Here is a 20190-nt window from a genome sequence, read left to right as displayed (position 1 = left end):
CTCGTTGACCATTTCCTGGTTTCTCTGTCTGTCGCAGGATAGATTGTTATTTCGATATAAAAAAGATTATAAAATCAATCCATTGAACGATTATCATCTATGAATGGGCGTTCAGGTGACTCACATTTATGTCAATATCTTGCTCGTCCCCCCACGCATTTTTATCAAAAAATCTCAGTCGTCCTCCCAATGCACAAATAAATTCATAGTTTTTCTCCATTTAGAAAATAAGGTCTAGGTCAGAAATTGAGCTCAAGATGGTCAATATAAAATCAGGTGAACTGTTTGACGTAGAAGACTGTTTGTCGTATAAACACCGCTTCTCCGTCACGAGGTCCGGTTTTAACAGAGAAACACTTGATTTTTGTTTGTTATAAATTCTAACAATCCAACCAATGACATTTGCTGATTTGGAAGAATGACGTACAGAAAAACAGAATCAGTCCTGGATTTATTGGGCGAACAATCGTTATGCCTGAAAAGCCTTTGGTCATTATAAGAAGAGCTCAAGATAATAGTACATGTATAATGAGTCGAATCAATACCAAATCCATGTTGTAATCGTTTAAATAATGATCTTATTTTTTATGTTGTAGACATTATTACAAAAGGGGAATTCTGGAAAGAGTAGAAGGACGGAGACTGGTGTACAAATTCTCTAGGGTAGCGATGGAGAGAGTGAGGGAGAAGCGACACTCCATCTGATTGACCTCAATTGAGTATCGCGTTAATGTTTGCAAATATCTGTGAACTTTTTCACTAACAAACAAGCCATAGAGAGGCTTATGTGGATAATTCCACCAAGTTTCCACTGGTGAGCAGATTCTACCGAATGACCACACTTGGCTAGCCATTTCTAGTCATTCGTTTGTGCTCTAGTCCCATGAAGTATGTTCGGGTTCAAATGCGCATGCGTTATCAAAGCGTCAAGCAACCCATAACGTATGAATTGTCATGATATGTTTTAAAACCAGAATAACAGCATAAATATGGCTAAGGAAATTTTTTTCCTTTTTATGACCGAATGAAAATGTTTTATTGATACGAGTGGTATGTTTATTTATTGTATTTAATGTCCATGTAATGGAGAGAAAGTTTGCAACGTTTTAATATTTTTGTACATTATGCAATAGTGTGCTAAATAAATTTAATTTATATATGTAATTTTTCATTCCATAAACTGTTAGGACGGAAACATACATTACCTATGATTTTTTTCTACTTGTTTTATAATGCCATGTTTCATAACCTTTTTTTTTTTTTAAAGAAATGAAGGACCATGTTTTGTTAATTTACGGATGTATATAAATGAATTCTAATCATGTCCTTATTATTGGTACAACTTTACAAAACGCTGTACATAGTGCAGTAGCTCTAAGCTCACGGCTAAAGATAACGAATGCTAATTATAAAACCTAATACGATCAAAAATTAGGAAAAGAAAAGAATATGAAAATTTATATGTTGACAAAGTTATACATTTTCAAAAGGAAATATTATCCTTGATACTGGTAATGGATTTCATTGAATTCAAACAATTATTTATGTATATAAAAACCAACATTCCTTTGTACAAAGAAGTGTCCTTTTGCAGCAATATTTATGTGTACAAGATAAAGTATTTTTATATGTCTCTATTGAATCTCATAGCTGTGCTTTTTGTTGTTGTAAATTATTTTTGTACGTTATTTATATATATATGATAGTCAATTTCCGCTTCTGTAAAATAACACAGCGGCGGTTGCAGCAGGACATGCTTGTTAGTATTTATTTCTTGTAAAATAAACTTTGAAACGCTTTCTCTTATTTTCTTTTTCACTCAAAATAAAATTAATTTAATTAAAAGATTAAAACAAAAACTATAAAATTCTGTTTAGTCATAAGATTAGAATCATTATTAAGTAAACTGAGCAAAGAAGGTACAAATAATTATATAGAGCATCACAGAGGCAGGGAAAACACGCTTCCAAGGCCATTAGTAAACAAGGCTTGTATAACCAGCCCAAATTCAACCTCTTTACCTCTGACTTTTAGTAAGGATCTTCAACAGTTTTGAGCCAAATACAAGACAAGTTATGCAAGCTTTAACAATTTTGGCTTGTTTGGAGGCGATGAAAGAACGTGTCACATAGATACACGTACGAATAAATGTGACATTGTCAGTTTTATAGGAGGTACAAATGTTAAAAATGGAAGTTCTTCAGGAAAGTGTTACATAGGAAAGAAAATTAATGCCTGAAAATGTCCTCCTTTTTGACGTATGAAAGCATAATGAATTTGACAATTTTTTTTCCCTTGCATAAACATGAATGTGAGATTCTGAGCATGCATGATAATACAACCGTAAATAACAATAACGCATAAAAAGTAGTGGTTAATTATCAATTATATAAATGAAAATGACAAAGGAATTCCAATTACAATGGTCTTTCCTGGGAGACTATGCATCGTCAAGAGTCACACGAGGTCTGGAAGAAGCCATCACAGCTCCACACTCGGTATTTTTAAAAAAGACAATCTTTAAATTGAAACACTTCTTCTTCAATTTTTTTTTTTATTCTAATACTTTTGCTACTGTACTTGTATTATATGTCTTCTTAATTTGAAGTTATCAAACTAGGCCAGTCTAAAATGCATATTTCGTTGTACCAGCCGTTAAGCAAAAAGAGTCTGAAAGATTTTATTATGACGGAGTCAAAGACTGATATCACGAGAAATTAAAGCTATCTTAATAATGGAAATAAGTTTGATTTTCAAAGATATGTCAATAAATTCTTTTTAGACATGGGAATTGTCCAGCTTACAAGTCAAGCTTTATTAGTCTTAACTTTGCTCTAAGTTACTAGTATTATTATTCATGAAAAGACTTGGTATATACATACAGCAATTAAATTTTTATAAACACTGTTTTGTAAACTTGATCCCAGTTCTTTAAGAATATATATTTTACTAACCTCTAGTCCATAACTATAAGGACCCCACTGGAAACAAGTCTTCGGCTTCTAATGGTTACCCTTGCTATACGAACGTGTGAGTACTCGTACACCTAACATTTATGTTTTCTAAAACTGACTGACTCAGATATTTTAATTATGATTTTTTGTGCCAAACATAATATGATACATGTCAAAAATGTATTGTTTAAAAGTATACCAATCTCTCTCTCTCTCTCTCTCTCTCTCTCTCTCTCTCTCTCTCTCTCTCATATGCTTACGTACGTACATATTTGTATTTAGTCAAAAGTTTTTATAATGTTGATGAATGAATAGAATGTTATTTTATGTATAACGAATGCAATAAGTGAAATAATATTAAAAAAAATATTCTTCATCTGATTTTTTTCTTTTTGTTGATATACATATAGTTTCACATAAACCAGTGAAAAATACAATAAATAGAAATCTATTCTTATACCGTCACTTTTTAACACTTGACAGATGGTTGACTTGCGAGATTCATATCTTCAAACTGTATAAAAATGGCAAATCATCTTTAAAAGGGCTTAAAAAGAGCTTTAAAAGAGCTTTAAAGATAATATTCGAAACTGGAAAAGTTTGTGTAATGATTAAAAAAGAATTACAGCTAAAGTGCAATCCGACAAAGGTGTACCTTGTTCCAAGAGAAACAACTCTTGACATTATTTCTATATAAAATTCAAATGTCAAGCTTTTGTAGATTATTCGCTGATGATAACAGTTTGCAGTACGCATCTAAATGTGTTAAATCTATAGAAAGTAATCTGAATAATGATCTTTTATCTCTTGAAGAGTGGTCAAACAAATGGTTACTAAAATTTAATCCATCCAAAACTAAGGTTGTATTTTTTAGCACAAGAAAAAACATAGAACCTCCCAAACTCCTATTCCAAGATAGCCAATTAGAATATGTTCAAACTCATAAACATTTAGGGGTAACTTTTTCATATAACTTAAGTTGGTCAACTCACATTGAAATCTTACTGTCTAATGCATACAAAAAAATTGGTCTATTAAAAAAACTTAAATTTAAAATAAATCGAAAGACTCTTTCACTCATGTATACTTCATTTATCCGCCCTCAGCTCGAATACGCTTCAGTTGTATGGGGTGGTTGTCTAGCTATCGACTCTGAAAAATTAGAGAAATTGCAACTACACGCAGCACGGATTGTTACTGGCTTGACCTTAATTGCATCTAGAGACTCTTTGTACTTTGAAACAGGCTGGGAACCGCTCATTGATAGACGCAAGATTCAGAGATTGAATACCATGTATAAAATTCATAATAATTTAATTCCTGATTATCTACGTGAAATTATACCTGAAATGCGATGTAATGCTTCCGCGTATACAACAAGAAACTCAAAATTATAATATACCCGTCTGTAGACTGCAAATATACAAATCATCATTTGTACCAACTGTAGTAAACGAGTGGAATTCTTTATCGCTAGACACCAGACTCTCGAGCTCCTTATCTGCTTTTAAAAGTAAAATCACACAAAAAATAACAATAGCCCCGCCTTATTTCAGTTTTGGAAAAAGACGCTACAATATACTGCACACTAGACTCCGACACAATTGTGTGCTAAACATTGATCTTTATAGGTGTAACATAATATCTAGTCCATTATGCTCTTGTGGTAAGATAGAAGACACACATCATTATTTTTTCTCATGTCCTAATTACACTGAGGCCAGGAAAGATTTCTTCGATAAGTTTTTGAGATTTAATAAAGTTCATATTGTTGACACTCATACTTTACTCTGGGGGGATACCTCACTCAGTATTGCTGAAAATGAATATCTCTTCTCTATTGTTCAATCTTATATTCAGCATTCAGGCAGATTTAATTGATTTTTCTAAAAATGTGTATAGATAATAATTTAGCAGTATATGTTTCTATGTTGTGAGTTAACTTACTTTGTACATGCTGTTGGACACGTCTGATTGAATTTTTGTGATATAACATGTAGGGAGAGGGCGAATTAAGTTTTTAGAACTTGTGCCCAATCCCATTGTATATATTTATTGCAATAAAATATGTTCAAATCATAAAATTCCATCTCTTTATCTCTCTGAACAGATGTGAGAGCCAAGCATCCGTCATGTACTGTAAGCATCATCTTAAATTACAACCTTAATCTAAAATTGCATTTCTTGTATTTTTAATTTATATAAAAAGTTAATAACTTCTAAATAATCCCCTAAACGTATTTTCGGAGGAATAATATATGAAAAGTAAGACAAATACCAATAGCTTTTTAAGATTTTTCAAAGATTTCAACAAATATAATTATATGCAACAAATTTCCTCATTAAATTCTAGTCAAATGACTTTATTGTGAAATCCATGTTTCATAGGCCTTTACAAAAAGGAAAGGTTGCTGGCACATTTTCAGCTTAAAATCCGACTTAAAGCAAGAGAAATTCAGTATCAAATCTCTAAAAACAATTCAACTAAATTAACATCATTGTTCAAATCCTTTAAGTTTCAACTATAATTTGATTTTGAAAATAATCAAGTCTTCATTTTTTTATTTTATTGTTCTACATTATTCTTTCCAGTTTTACTGTCTTTTCCGTGAATGACCATTGCAATAATAATAACCTCTTATTCTATTCTGTGTACATTTTTTGTTGTCCATGATGGCACTGCCAACAATTCTTATTAATATTTTAGTCTTTCCTACGAGTATTATCTGTAAGACATGTATTTCTTTTACGCTCAATATCTAACACTATTGTTTCAAGTTATTTTCCCGGAAATACCACTTCCTGACGTTCAGAGAAAGCAACAGACAATAAACGTGTAATTTCTTCTAGATATTTCTTCTTCTTCTTCTTTTTAAAAAAAAAAAAAACAACAACAACAGAGGTCTTCTTTCGTGTTTTTTTTTTTCATAACTCATTTTTGTTCTGATTTGTTTATCCAATAAAGGTATTAGAAGATGTATTTAATAACGATTCATATCAACACTTTAATAAAAAATAATCTTTTGTTTCCTATTCAAAGTGTCAGTCTAACAATTCAATTTCAGTTCAAGTTTATCTGGCTATTTCTACATATAAAACTTTGTTATAACATTTAGCAATTTACAGAAAAAATATTTTTTTTCTGCGTAAACAAAAACCACAAACAATTAAATCACTTGAATTGATCAACCTGTACAAATTACATGACTAATTAGATACTTAAGAGCATGTTCCGAGTGCGATCAATTTTTCAAACCGATTCAAGCTATTGACAGATAATATAAGTTGATGTTACTGGGATTTCAACAACCTCGTTTTAAGTCAGCATTTCATGAATTCTTCGGTCGTTATAATGACCTTGTTAACAAGGCCGTATTTTGCATGATATATTTCATACTAGCAAGGTCGTATTTTGCATGATATATTTCATACTAGCAAGGTCGTATTTTGCATGATATATTATATAAATAGTGCACGTTTTTGAGGGTAACAGTTGAAATTGACACCCAAGGAAAACCATTGTCAACCGACGCGTCAGCGGAGGTTAACAATGGTTTTCCGAGGGGTGTCAATTTCAACTGTTATCCTCAAAAACGTGCACTATTTATTTTATTATACTGAATGTCTTATTGATTTCGGATGTCATGAAAAAAATTCGGAGATCGTCGTTAAGTTCACGCTTAGAAAGCTTTCAAACTCCCCGCTTCTATTTTTCTCAATAAGAAAACTTCGGGAAAGATTTACCAACCTCTCTATTGTTTGTTTGCTACTCAAAAAGTCCTTTATCATCTAAAGTTTGCACTCGCAAGGATGTTTCGTCTGTCGTTTGTTGTTTTCAAGTAAGCTACATCGGACGCAAGCTTTTATTGACGTCGTTTATTCGGCTTCTTTCAAACACACAACCGACGTTTTGAGAATTCTACGGTGAACCGTACGCGCATGATTTGAACGCATGTGATATTTTCGTAATGTTACCCGTTGTCAAGTGTGTTGCTAACGCTGAGGGTAACATTACGGATTGTTAAATGCGTCTAAACCAATCAGATTTTAGTATTTAACATGAAAGTATAATAATTCAAACTAGCAAGGTCGCATTTTGCATGATATATTTCATACTAGCAAGGTCGTATTTTGCATGATATATTTCATACTAGCAAGGTCGTATTTTGCATGATATATTTCAAACTAGCAAGGTCGCATTTTGCATGATATATTTCATACTAGCAAGGTCGTATTTTGCATGATATATTTCATACTAGCAAGGTCGCATTTTGCATGATATATTTCATACTAGCAAGGTCGTATTTTGCATGATATATTTTATACTAGCAAGGTCGCATTTTGCGTGATATATTTCATACTAAAAAGCCTTCATTTTAATGTTGTAAGGCCTTTGTTTTTATCTTAAAGGCTATGGATTACTCCGTGTATCTGATCAATACATAGGGTTTAGGGCGTTTGTGACCGGTCAACAGGGTATGCTTACTTCTCCTAGGCACCTATAGCTAATCCCACCTCAGGAATTGCCAAGAGTCTGTGTTTTATGCCCTGATCACAGAGTTGTATTGTTTGTAGGGTTTTGAGGTCAATAACCATTCGTTATCTTCGCATATTTCATGGTGACGAACCCTGCCTTTCACTACCACGTATATCTTTAGGATTTTTCTGAGGCTTGTATAAGAAAAAAATATAGAAACTAGAGTGTTCCAAGGAACGCTTGTGTCGCCTGCTTTATAGCATCATCAAAGATGCAAAGAGGTCTTCTAGTGGTCAGCTATTTCTTACTAGCATTATAGTTCATGTATTTGCCTAAAAAAATCACGGATGGTAAGAGAAATCAGAAATTCCCCCACCCTCAAAGCTAAAATAAATAATGAAATTAAAATAATTAGAATTAACTATTTATCATTTTAAAATGATTAAATTTATTATTATTATTATAAATTTACTATGTGTTTAATCCCACAATCACAAAAGAGATTTCAGACTGTCTTTACTGCAATTGTCAGTCTCCAACAATCCATTTTGGTATACCGATCACGATTTATTTTTCAAAAATATTTAAATTTCAATTTGTGTGGTAACTGTATATCATACAGTTTCAAAGTATAGTGTCGTAAGCGCGTACATGTGATATAAATGTTTATTATCAGAACAATACAAAACTCGTAAGTTACAAAGGTGTAACTCTTTTGACTCTTTAAGGGACACAGAAGCTAAGAGTTCAATCAGTGCCCCTCGGAATATCATCAAGGATATTAAACATATGTTGTATGTGCTGTCTTCAGATTCCCAGTTTTGGTATAGAACCAACAGTTCATAAAAAAAATTGAAGGAATGTAAAGTTTCTATTAGAGATATATTTTGACGATTCCTTTTCCGATCCCATGTGTTATATTTCAAAATGTTCTGTCAAAAACTAAAAAAAACCTGTGATAATTTGATTATTAACTCTTCGTTTACTAGTAATCTTACTGGACAGAGCTTCTATACCAAAACTCGGGAAAATCTTAATTGCAAACCTTCTAATGTTGTCTACGGAATAGAATGTACCCATTATTGGGTTATTTATGTTAGTGAAACCAAGGGTTCACTTAATAAAAAAAAATTCGGGACATAAATTTCAAAATCACAACTGGGGCCAGCAGCTTCTATACAAGCATTTTAATTTACCTGATCTTTCTATTTTGTCAATGAAAGTTAGAATTCTAGAAAAGATTTACCATCATACTAGCAGTCCATCATTGAGTACACCTTTCCGTAGACAACGAGACGAATGCTGATTAGAAAACTAGGCACCGCCTTGCCGTATGGTAGCAATAAGAATGTCGCTAGTGTTGGGAATCTTTCAAGCCAACAGTGTAGCAATGTGAATGTGATGAGACTTTTTAACAGTACACAAAGACGTAAGCGTAATCATGGACATCGGTCTTACAATAAATCTATTATATACGATGTCTCCTTTGATTCACTATTACCTTAGGTAAATAAACAGTTAGGCCTTCATCACATTCGCATCAAACGTTACTTTGTCCCTTTGAAAGTTTTGAATAGTCTATTTGTAAAAGTCAAGGAAAGGTCAAGAAAAGTCTATATTTTGATTCTTCGACACCAGAATACATGCTCGGATCTGTGATTATGGATATTGCAAATCATAGGCTCTTTAAAGTTTAAACCGCCACGTTTCGCGGAAGAAAAAACCGCTCAAGCAACCCGTTTGTTCCTTAAACTTCGATATACCAACAAAGAAATTGACGCTGCTAATTTAAGTAATATTCTTAATCACAAAAAGGTCCAGTCTTGTATTCCACCATATTTCAAGTTGAAGTCCACACCTTGTATTTCTAACAAATATATATCTTTGACAATTGCTTCCAAACTTCTTAATTGTAAAAAAAAAAAAAACTCTACAGAGCCTAGATATTGAGCATCTGAATCATAATCCTGCAACGTGTTCATGTTCTTTATTTTCTACAACTATAGCACTGCTGGACACGTCATTATTGGTGACATAAATATAGTAAAAAAATGAGGACCTTAAATCATTTATTATAAGAGGGCCATAGTCTAGGGAACCCCTTCCTTTAAACTGGCATCATAATTTCATCAATATTATGAATTCGGTAGAAGATTACGACAGATTATATGGGCCAAATATAAAGAAGAAGACTTTGACACTTTGTCAGAATGGATTAAATGTATCAAATGGATATTGAAATCGCACATTAAGCGATTGAGGGCAATATGAACACCATCTATTCTTCTGTCTTTGACAATGCAGAAGTGAAACAAGAATTAGATAGATTACACGATCAGTATGTACTTGTCCCCGCTGACAAAGCAGGTAACAACATTGTCTTTGTTTGTAAGGCTCATTATTTGAATTGTATTTTAGCGGAACTAGGATTTAATTCTGCAAGTGGTATTCCAACTTATACCCATACCTCCCTTTCTAATGAGGAAATTCTTCAAAACCATTTATCAGTTTTAAATATTTTTAATATCCCCAACTATCAAAATGAATCTGAATTACCATATTTATATTAGATTCCAAAACTTCATAAAAATCCTTACAAACAAAAATACATAGCAAGTTCCAGTGAATGTTCTTTACTCATCACTAAAGTATTTACAGCAGTGAAGGAGAAACTTCAGGAGTACTGTACAATAGTATATTCGAGAAGTGGTGTAAATCAGATTTGGATACTTAAAAACTCTAAGGAACTTTTAGAAAATTTGAAATCACATAATGTTAACAAAATCAATAACACCAAAACGTACGACTTTTCATCACTTTATACAACCATTTCCCAGATAAATTAATATTCAGACTTTTTGACATTATAGACAGCTTCTTTTTTAAAAATAAAAATGGAACTCGTAAATATACTTACCTTGCCATTGGTTATTTGCAAAATAATTTTGCTAAAAATCATTCCGATTGTACACATAAGTACTCTGAAGGTGTAAAAAGATGTTTGAGTTTCTGATTGATAATATCTACATGTGTATGTAGTTTTTGGAGATCAGGTTTTCCAATAATATGTTGAAGTTCCCATGGGTGCCAATTGCGCCCTCTTATAAGCATACCTATCTTTGTATCCATATGAAGCAGCATTTATTCAACATTAATTGCAGATCTTCTACACGAGAAGAAAAAACACTTGTTGTTGCCTTCAACTCGACATTTAGATATATCGACGACGTATTATCAATTAACAATAGTTACTTCCATTCATATGTCGACTCGATATATCCCAGTGAGCTTGAAATAAAAGGTTGACTCAATACGCAAGAGCATGCTCTACATATGAACACTTTGTAAAACAAGGCAAGCTGTTGACAAACAAGTTGTCGAAACAAGGATATCAACAGTCTTGTTTGAAGTCATCATTTTGCAAGTTTTATGGTCGACACAATAACTTGTCAGCAAATACAACTTATCATTAAGTCATATGCTGACTGACTTTTTCATCCTTATTGTTAGGCTGTTATTTACAACTGAATTGTCTGTGGATTTTCCCGTTTTTTCTGATCATGACAAGGAGCACAAGGCGGGTGTGACCAGTCGGAAGAGGATGCTCACTCCTTTATGTACCTGATCCCATCTCTGATGTTTTTGGATGTCCGTGTTTGCTCTGCTCCTATTTTGTATTGCTTAAATGGACTTTGAGCTTGAATACTGTTCGTTATCTTCAGATTTCATTATATTAACCGTCCGGAGTATTTTGCATGAACCCATATTCCTCTGATGTTTGGAGGTCCGTGTTTGCTCTGCTCCCTATTTGTATTGCTTAAATGGACTTTGAGCTTGAATACTGTTCGTTATCTTCAGATTTCATTATATTAACCGTCCGGAGTATTTTGCAAAGAAGGTCAAGTGTGACGCTGTTATTCTTTCATAGTATTTTATGACAAACTGTGGCACATGCTAAATAGCATAAAAATACCCCAAAAATTACAAAAATACGCTCTTTATTGGCGCTATTAACTATTTTGAAAAGTAGATCAAAGGTCAAGTTCAAGAGTCACGAGGTTGGTAACCATGATAATTTCCAAAAGCCATAGTGCCATAACTAATCCATATCGACAGTTCTCACGATATAAGGTGTGATAGACATACAGAGAGACAGACGCCGGGTAAAGTGATCCCTGTGTGTGGCTCTGTTCTGCAATATTGTTCATTCATATTAACAATCTATTTTCATAAGAATTCCATTGGAAGAATTTTATTTATTTTTTTTATATTTATACAGTTAAACAACAGGTGTATGAACAAAAGTAGTGAAATTAGATCCGACTGCTTCTCTGTGTGCCGGACGTATAGAAATAACGTATTCTGATAAAGATACACTCTATCACAATTCACTACTTATTTACAAGTTAGGTAATGCTAGTATTTGTTTAACAATGTTTCAACTGAAAACGTATTCAAAAATATTTTTCCTGGAATCTTTTTAATAGGAATTGATTATGGAAGATTATCTTATGATGATGTATAATTGATAAAAGTATGAAATTTCAGATGTGAAGGGAAAGGGCACCAGTTATCACATGCCTGCACATGCTGTGTGCGGAAGATATCATGTAATTATCCATTGGATAATTAGAGAAACCTGATTATATAAAGTCGTTAAGTTCTAATTTATTGCATCTTATGAACACATATCTCAAGTGCTTATTACCGATTTTACCTTTTCTTTGTTTGTGTAATTGTTCTGTATATAAATAACGATACACATGTTATGTACATGTAGTATAAATTCAATTATTTTTTTTGAAAAAATAAATGTTCCTGAAAGAACATCACACTTGGCTGACGTTATCTGAACTCAGCAAGGTAACCTTGCAAAAGTTGAAATAAAATTGCAGTCACAAGCTAGTAATTTCTGAATACCAAATGTTTGATGGTGTCAAAATTTCACAAAAAACCTTCATTTTAATGTTGTTTCAATTCTGGGTAAATAAAGCCAAATTTTGGAGAGATATTTCCACACCAAAAATAAATACCATTTGAAGACCTGATTACACAACCTATTCTCACGTATTAACCTTGAATGCTACAATAAAAAAGAAAATTTGGTTATATCTTGAATTGTGTTTCTCCAAGCACCATAAAAATTGAATATATATACACTGTAATAATATTGAGAATGTTATTTAGTAAAATGATCTTTTTATTCAAAGTAACATAGATATGACACAAAGCTAATTTAGACACACTCTTTCACGAATACTTTTCAATCTAATGACACGATTGCATTGTCTTTTCTTAATTGTCAACCTTGAATGTTAGAATGACAAAAATAAAATAAAGCAAAGAGTCATTTTAATATTTTAAAGGTATTTTGTTATTAAAAATACCATAAAATATTGATTTGTAAAATAAGGATAATGTAACTGATGTAAAAAAAAAAAAAAAGTGAAGAAAACGAAAAGTGATCGATCTTTTAAAAAATCATACAAATCTGTAAACAGGGCATAAAACACGGACCCCCGGAAATTCCAGAGATGGATTAGGTGCGTAGGAGGAGAAAACATCCCCCTGTTAATGATATTCTTTGATTTCAAAGAAATAGAGAAGACAAAAAGAGAGGAATATTGTTTTTTTTCTTGGTGGCCATGTCTGTCCAAAAATCTTGTCAGGAAAGAATTCTGTGTTTCGAGTGGTGTTCATGATTACCTCACAATGTCATCTGCAGAATTCGAAGTATTACTCAAAAGCTAAGATCTCATTTCGGATAAAAAAAAATTATGAGGTATTAACTTAGCCTTCTTACATAGGCATATTTCATGAAAGAATCTATAATGATACTGATGCTTCATGTTCATATAAATTAAAAGCTTTTCAGAAACGATAGAAATAACATCTATCTAATGATTGGTTTTCTAGAAGAAAAAGTCACGAGTCTTTCGGATGAGACCTTAAAAACCGAGGTCCTGTGTCACGGTAGGAGTTAGCACGATAAAGAACCCTCACTGCTCAATGGCCCTGAGTGCTGAGTATAGGTCTAAATTTGAAGCACTTCACCCGCATACGGTGACGTCTCCATATGAGTGAAAAATTCTCGAATGGGACGTTAAACAATATACAATCAATCAATAGACAAATAATAGGCATTGAGTCCTCTACCAAAATTTTGAAATTCATGGCAAAGGGTCGGGGGTTCTAGGGTTAGGGCGGGACTCTAATGATCATATAGTAAAAATGGATAAATTCTTTAAAAATCTGCTCACTCTTGTACATTTTGCAGATAAATTGAGTACCTGGTTATAAGCAGGCACCCAGTTATATATATATATATATAACTTTTCTCTAAGGACTTTGCTTTCAGTGCTTCAAAAAGCACGGTAAAATTGCATACCATGGGAGATTCTCAACCTTTTTTTCAATCATTTACTTTTGTTTATTTTGTTATTTTGTGAATAAATGTAATTGATTATGACTCATTGTTTCAAGGAATATGGATAGCGATTATAATTATAGTCCAAACTCACTATAAACCCCAGTTTCTATTTGGTGCTGTTGGAACAACTGTCTAGAATAAAACCTCATTTGTTTATACAGCTGTCACTTTTAGCTTAGTCATGTAGATGACAATGCCTGCACCCAAAATCTAAGGCAAAAATTGGTTGTCTTCTAAGTTCTAGGTAATTTGTTAATTGCTGATGAATTGTTTACTGGAAAACATAATTTCTAATCTTTACTCAGCCCCCCCCCCCCCCCCGAAAAAAAATCCCAGCATGTTATCAACTAAACTATCTTTAGGCTTTTAGCTTTACGTTACTAAACTTTACATTTGGAGTTTAAAGAGCCTATGACACTCTTTTCCATTTCAAATTGTACTAAGTTTTTTTTTTTCAGAGCAAGCCACCCCTGAACCTCATTTGAATGAAAATAATTCTAAATTTGAACACTGATTTGACTGAAATCATATTCAGGACTTATCTCACTTCGATTCATGAAAAGTTATGTCAATGAAATTGCAAGTGATAAATTCCGTTGTAAGTAAGCCCAATTAAGAACCGAAAGATACCTTATTTTCCTCTTACAATGAACGCCGTGCAGTTTGCTTATTTAAATGCACTCAACCTGTATCACTTCAGTATTAAGCAGAAAATAGGCAATGAGAGAAAAGCAAGGTTGAGATACAATCTTTATTTTCAATGCTGATATGAGGTCATTTGTGAGATACCATCTTTATTTTCAATGCGGATAAGAAGTCATTTGTAACATTTAAAATGATCGCTTTTATATGTGTCAGCCGGTGTCTGCAATATGACAGGGTTTATGAAATATAGTAATATAGACAAAAAGATAATAATTTTAAGAATTATACTTTCTCCTATAGCACAGCTGTGAAATACGACGTTGCATTATCAATATGGAATTTATTTTTTTTTTTTTGTCGTACTAAATCTGGACTTTGTTGGATTCTAGGAAGAAGTTAGCTAGGGAGGTGCAATTTATAAACAAACAAAATGCAATTAAGGTACAATACAACATTTTTTACTTGCTGTTGAAATTACAATGATCAAATAGGTTTCAACAGCATTTTAAGATGTGTGTTCCAGTGCAATAATTCGAACATAATCAATTTAAAAACAACTTTTAGAAAAATATGTACACATGTACAAAGGTAAGCTAAACCTGAATGACAAACATGTACCACATATGGACGGAGAGTTAAAAATAAATTTATTTTTCGAAGAACATATGTTTTCTCCAGTACAGGAAGTGTTTTGGGGGGTGGTGAGGAAATATACACAAGGTTACGATTATCTTTTTTACACTTGACCATAAACATGGTAATTGGGGAATAAATTACAAAAGTATCAAAAGTTTGAATATAGCCCTGGTTTTCTGAGCATGACAGTCTAATCGATCTTGGAATTCCCATGATATCAAGGGAAAATATAAAGCTTTATACACCAAACAAATATCAGTGACTTCCAAACCTCTTGCAAAACAAAACTAGATATCTGGTTTTATCCTACACTATAAGCCTAACGGAAGATGTATCCCTTGTAAAGTCTTAAAATGTGTTGATACAATGTTCGAGGGAAAAAATGAGTAGTTGACAACAAAGAGGCTCGACGAAGGACGTCTGGAGCGATTCGTTAGAAAAGAAAAAAGTATCTCAAAGCGAGCTATGTATTGTTAAAGTAATTAACGATTAATAAATGAATAAAATTCGAGTTTAAAACGGGATAGTCTGAAATTGTGTTAGGTTTCTTATGGAAAGAAAAAGTAGAAATGGCCATGTCTTCTTTTCTAAGAGTTTTGAATAGTCTAAACTACAAAGGGCCACAACTACAAAGCCCTATTAAACAACGAATTAATGTTTCAAGATATTTTATCGGAAAGGAAAAGAAGGAAAGTAGGACCGTGTCAAAGGTCACAGTAGATCTAGCAAGATTTCCATACAAAAAGACACAACTTTACTCTAAACGTGACGAGAATAATAAAATAATATATAACATCTACAATTTTTGAAGAAATGTGTTCCTGGAAAAAGTATAAAGAAAAAAATAAATCCGTTTCCTGTTGTACTGCGATACATTTTAGAATTATGAATTAATATGCAAATTTCTTTTTTAAAAAAGGATACTTCTTTCCTTCAAGAATTGAAAACGTTACCTGTAAAAAGACACGTTTTATTTGTCAACCATTGTTTTCATTGCTTCTGAAATATCAAACACAAGCTTGCCATAATTCGACATTTGGCGACCACGAAATAATGGATAATAAATCACTTAGGCTCCCTCCTGAGACCGCAGTCATTGTGTCATGACCAGACTTCAAATGAGGGCAAAAAATAATTATGTCCGTCAATAAATATCATACAAAGTCATATCAAATTGTTATACCCGCACTTTCTAAACAAAGTTGGAGTATTGTGTAATATATATTGCTGTTATCAAGAAACATAATTACATGTATAAGGTGTAGTCTTGAGAAAAAGTTCTATTTTTCTTGAGGACATTTACAATCCGAAAATTATTTATTTCCCATGGGGGGGGGGGGGGAGGCTATGATGTTCATTTACGAATAAAAACTATAGAGGAAATTCGAACTATGATCTTGAGGTTTCTTTGCCATGCTAAAATGGAACAAAAATGTACAATTTCAAACAAAGATCTCAACCCTGTATACCAAAGACAATTTTCGTTTCAGTCTATACTGTACCACAGTGAGAATTTGAAAAAAAAAATAATATAGCTCCAATATTCTAGAAAAATGTCCATACTGTCCATGACAAGACAGAGTAAGAGACAGATGCAAATGAAGAGCCTGACGAATAGTCAGATAATTGTTATCAAAACTATCAGGAAGCACAGGTAGCTTGTCTGTCGATCAAATCAGTAGTCATTATTTCTATAAGACTGAAAAGGGCGGTAAACCATTGATCTTGATTTAGGTAGGTAATAGTGGAGTTAACATAAACTTGGGGCTTTAAACATTAGCAAATTCATTAATTTGGGTCGAAAACAACTTTTTTCTACAAAAGTCTGGTTTCCTGATCTTCTCCTACATTTTATGCAGTAGCCATGTATCAGCTTTTGGAATATGATTGGTGGTGTCCTGTAGATATGCAGTATGGTTTCGGATTTTTCATTTTCATCCTGTGGAAGCCGAAAACAAAATTCTTTAGATTTTGTTTTCGGCTTCCACAGGATGAAAATGAAAATCAATATTCCCAGAACGCTTCTTACATTTTACGCAGTATAACAAAATCACCTGATATATGATGGTGGCATCCTTTTCATATACAATAAACTGATCTTTTATAAATTATAATCATCCAGGAAGGTAATTTGGGGCTTCAATATATTCTTTAATTTCAATCTGGTAATTGATGAATATATTATATGAAATACTAACATGAGACCCATTTGCAACATGTTCATCTGAATATTTTATTCTCAATTCGATTCATTTATATTTATGTAAATTATAGAATGACTATATATTGTGGCTTCTTCGCTAGTTACCCAGGTGTGAAGGAAAGTGCAATTACATGCAGGTATTACCGTCGTATTGTAACATCTAGTTTTGAATTCACTTATTTTGAATATACACATCTGATTGGCTTTCTTGTAGAGGGCTTACTTTCTGATGATTTCTTATGACTACAACGTAAAATGAGCAATAAAGAGCGTATATAAATGTCGCTTTGTGTTTGATACTGTTAATTAACCTTTTTACAGAAAAAAAAAATCTTGTTTATTTAAGATTAATACTGCATGAAAAAAAAATCATCTTTAATTCAATATGAAAATAAATTGTTTATAATTCACAGTGCATTGCTTTATATGCATAGTTTTGGATATTTAAAAAAAATAATAATCATTAACGTATATCTATGTTGGTAATCCAGGGACAAAATTTACATTTATCAATGATGGAATAATCTCTCTCTCTCTCTCTCTCTCTCTCTCTCTCTCTCTCTTTATGTTTGATATTTTTTTATGATGATGGTGTTTTGTATTTGTTCGACTATGTTTAAACCACCAATCACGAACACACGATAGGTGTAGGGATATGACCAACTGTTACGCGTGTTCTTATTCGTGCAGATTGCATGTCGTGCATTTGTAGTTCTTTATTACAACTTATACTCGGTTTATCGACTCGGGACAATCACTTGCCTTCAATAATTGAATTACATAATGAGTGTGCAATTTTTATTTTACCCTACATAGATATCAATTTCATATCAAATGAAAAGGCTATGGAAACATCTGTTAAAGAACTTGTAGCTCCTTTGAACATCAGCTTTATAATATTCGTTCTGAAATTAAAACTTCACCCTCACCATCCCCAATCTGTAGAGAAAGTGACAAGGGTCAAGTTTTAATGTGCTGAATCTATGAGAAGTCAAAAGGTGGCCATAAGGGGGTCTAATTCTGAATTTAACAATGATTTATCAAGCATAATAGACAAGACTTCAAAATAAACTGTGATAAAAGAGACGTCTCTCTCTTACAACGCAGGTCTAGTAAATTGGAAATGTAGATTCATTGAGTTTTAATGTATCTCCGTCTTAAAGGCATGCAGTGATTAAAGAAAATATCAACCATAATAAAAATATGCATGTATATGCAAGTATAACAACTTCTTCATCCGCATCAGCACTTAAAACAATTTGTAAAAGTAAGCATGGTGAGATAAAACTTCAACCTGAAAATTGATTTCTAATCTTAATACTGATATCATGGATCTACCTTAACGTTAACCCTAATATGTACAGATATTATAAATGTACCTTAACCCTTATACTAATATCATTAATCTACCTTAACTTTAACCCTAATACATGTACTGATATTATAAATGTACCTTAACCCTTATACTGATATCATGGATATACCCTAACTTTAACCCTAATACATGTACTGATATTATAAATGTACCTTAACCCTTATACTGATATCATAGATATACCCTAACTTTAACCCTAATACATGTACTGATATTATAAATGTACCTTAACCCTTATACTGATATCATAGATATACCCTAACTTTAACCCTTATACATATACTGATATTATAAATGTATCTTAACCCTTATGCTAATATCATAGATCAGCTATTCTTCTGTGTTCAATAATTCAGAAGTGAAAAAAGAATAAGATAGATTACACGATCAGTATGTACTAGTCTCCACTGACAAAGCAGGTAACAACATTGTCTTTGTTTGTAAGGCTCATTATTTAAATTGTATTTTAGAGGAACTGGGATTTAATTCAACAAGTTTTAATCCAACGTATACCCATAGCTCCTTTCTAATGAAGAAATTCTTCAAAATCATATGTCAATTTTGAATATTTTTGATATTCCCAACAACCAACATGAATTTGAATTACCATATCGGATTCCAAAACTCCGTAAAAATCTTTAAAAAAAAAAACAAAACAAAGATACATAGCGGGTTCCAATAAATGTTCTACCAAGCCTCATTTTTTACTCCTCATTAAGATATTATAACAATGGTGAAGGAAAGTCTTCAGGAATACTGTGCAACAATATATTCGAGCAGTGGTGTAAATCAAATGTGGATACTTAAAAATTCCAAAGAACTTTGGAAAACTTGAAATCGCAAATTTTTTTCCAAAATCAACAACATAAAAACTTACACCTTTTCAACTTTATATACAACCATTCCCCACGATAAATTAAATGTATCTTAATCCTTGTACTGATATCATAGATCTACACTAACCCTTATACTAATTTCATAGATCGACCTTCATTTTAACCCTAATACATGTACTGATATTATAAATATACATTAACACTTATACTAATATAACAGCTCTATCTTAACTTTTACCCTTATAAATGTATTGATATTAAAAATGTACCTTAACTCTTGAAGTATTATGTTTTATCTACACTAACCCTAACCCTAATACTGATCTCATAAATCTACATTAGCCCTGAACCTAATACTGATATCATAGATCTACACTAAGTGTAACCCTAATACTGATATCATAGATCTACACATTAATCCTAACTCTAAAACTGATATCATAGATCTACACTAATCCTAAATATAATACTGATATCATAGATCTACACTAACCCCTACCATAATACTGATAGCATGCACAGATCTACACTAATCCTAACTCTAAAACTGGTATCATAGATCTACACTAATCCTAAATATAATACTGATATCATAGATCTACACTAACCCCTACCATAATACTGATAGCATGCA

The 20190-nt window shown here is 32.3% G+C and overlaps 2 protein-coding genes across 5 annotated transcripts in view; one reads left to right on the top strand and one right to left on the bottom strand.

Annotated features, from left to right (window-relative positions):
- Window positions 1-1799, top strand: part of LOC133186866 (ETS homologous factor-like) — a 33748-nt gene extending 31949 nt beyond the window's left edge. For all 4 annotated transcript variants that reach the window (XM_061322237.1, XM_061322235.1, XM_061322236.1 and 1 more), the window contains one exon: window positions 597-1799. In XM_061322237.1, the coding sequence (XP_061178221.1) occupies window positions 597-705 (109 nt within the window). In that variant the 3' untranslated portion in view covers window positions 706-1799. The remainder of the gene's footprint in view (window positions 1-596) is intronic.
- LOC133186872 (sulfotransferase 1B1-like) overlaps window positions 1-20190 on the bottom strand; it is a 492412-nt gene that overhangs the window by 166029 nt on the left and 306193 nt on the right. The gene's annotated exons all lie outside the window — the stretch shown is intronic.

This window comes from Saccostrea echinata, unplaced genomic scaffold (genome assembly GCF_033153115.1).
Source record: "Saccostrea echinata isolate AGI-Se365-2 ecotype Australia unplaced genomic scaffold, CSIRO_AGI_Sech_v1 ptg000014l, whole genome shotgun sequence".
Lineage (NCBI taxonomy): Eukaryota > Metazoa > Mollusca > Bivalvia > Ostreida > Ostreidae > Saccostrea > Saccostrea echinata.
The sequence above is the reverse complement of the archived record's forward strand: the minus strand, read 5'-3'. Positions and strand labels throughout refer to the sequence as shown.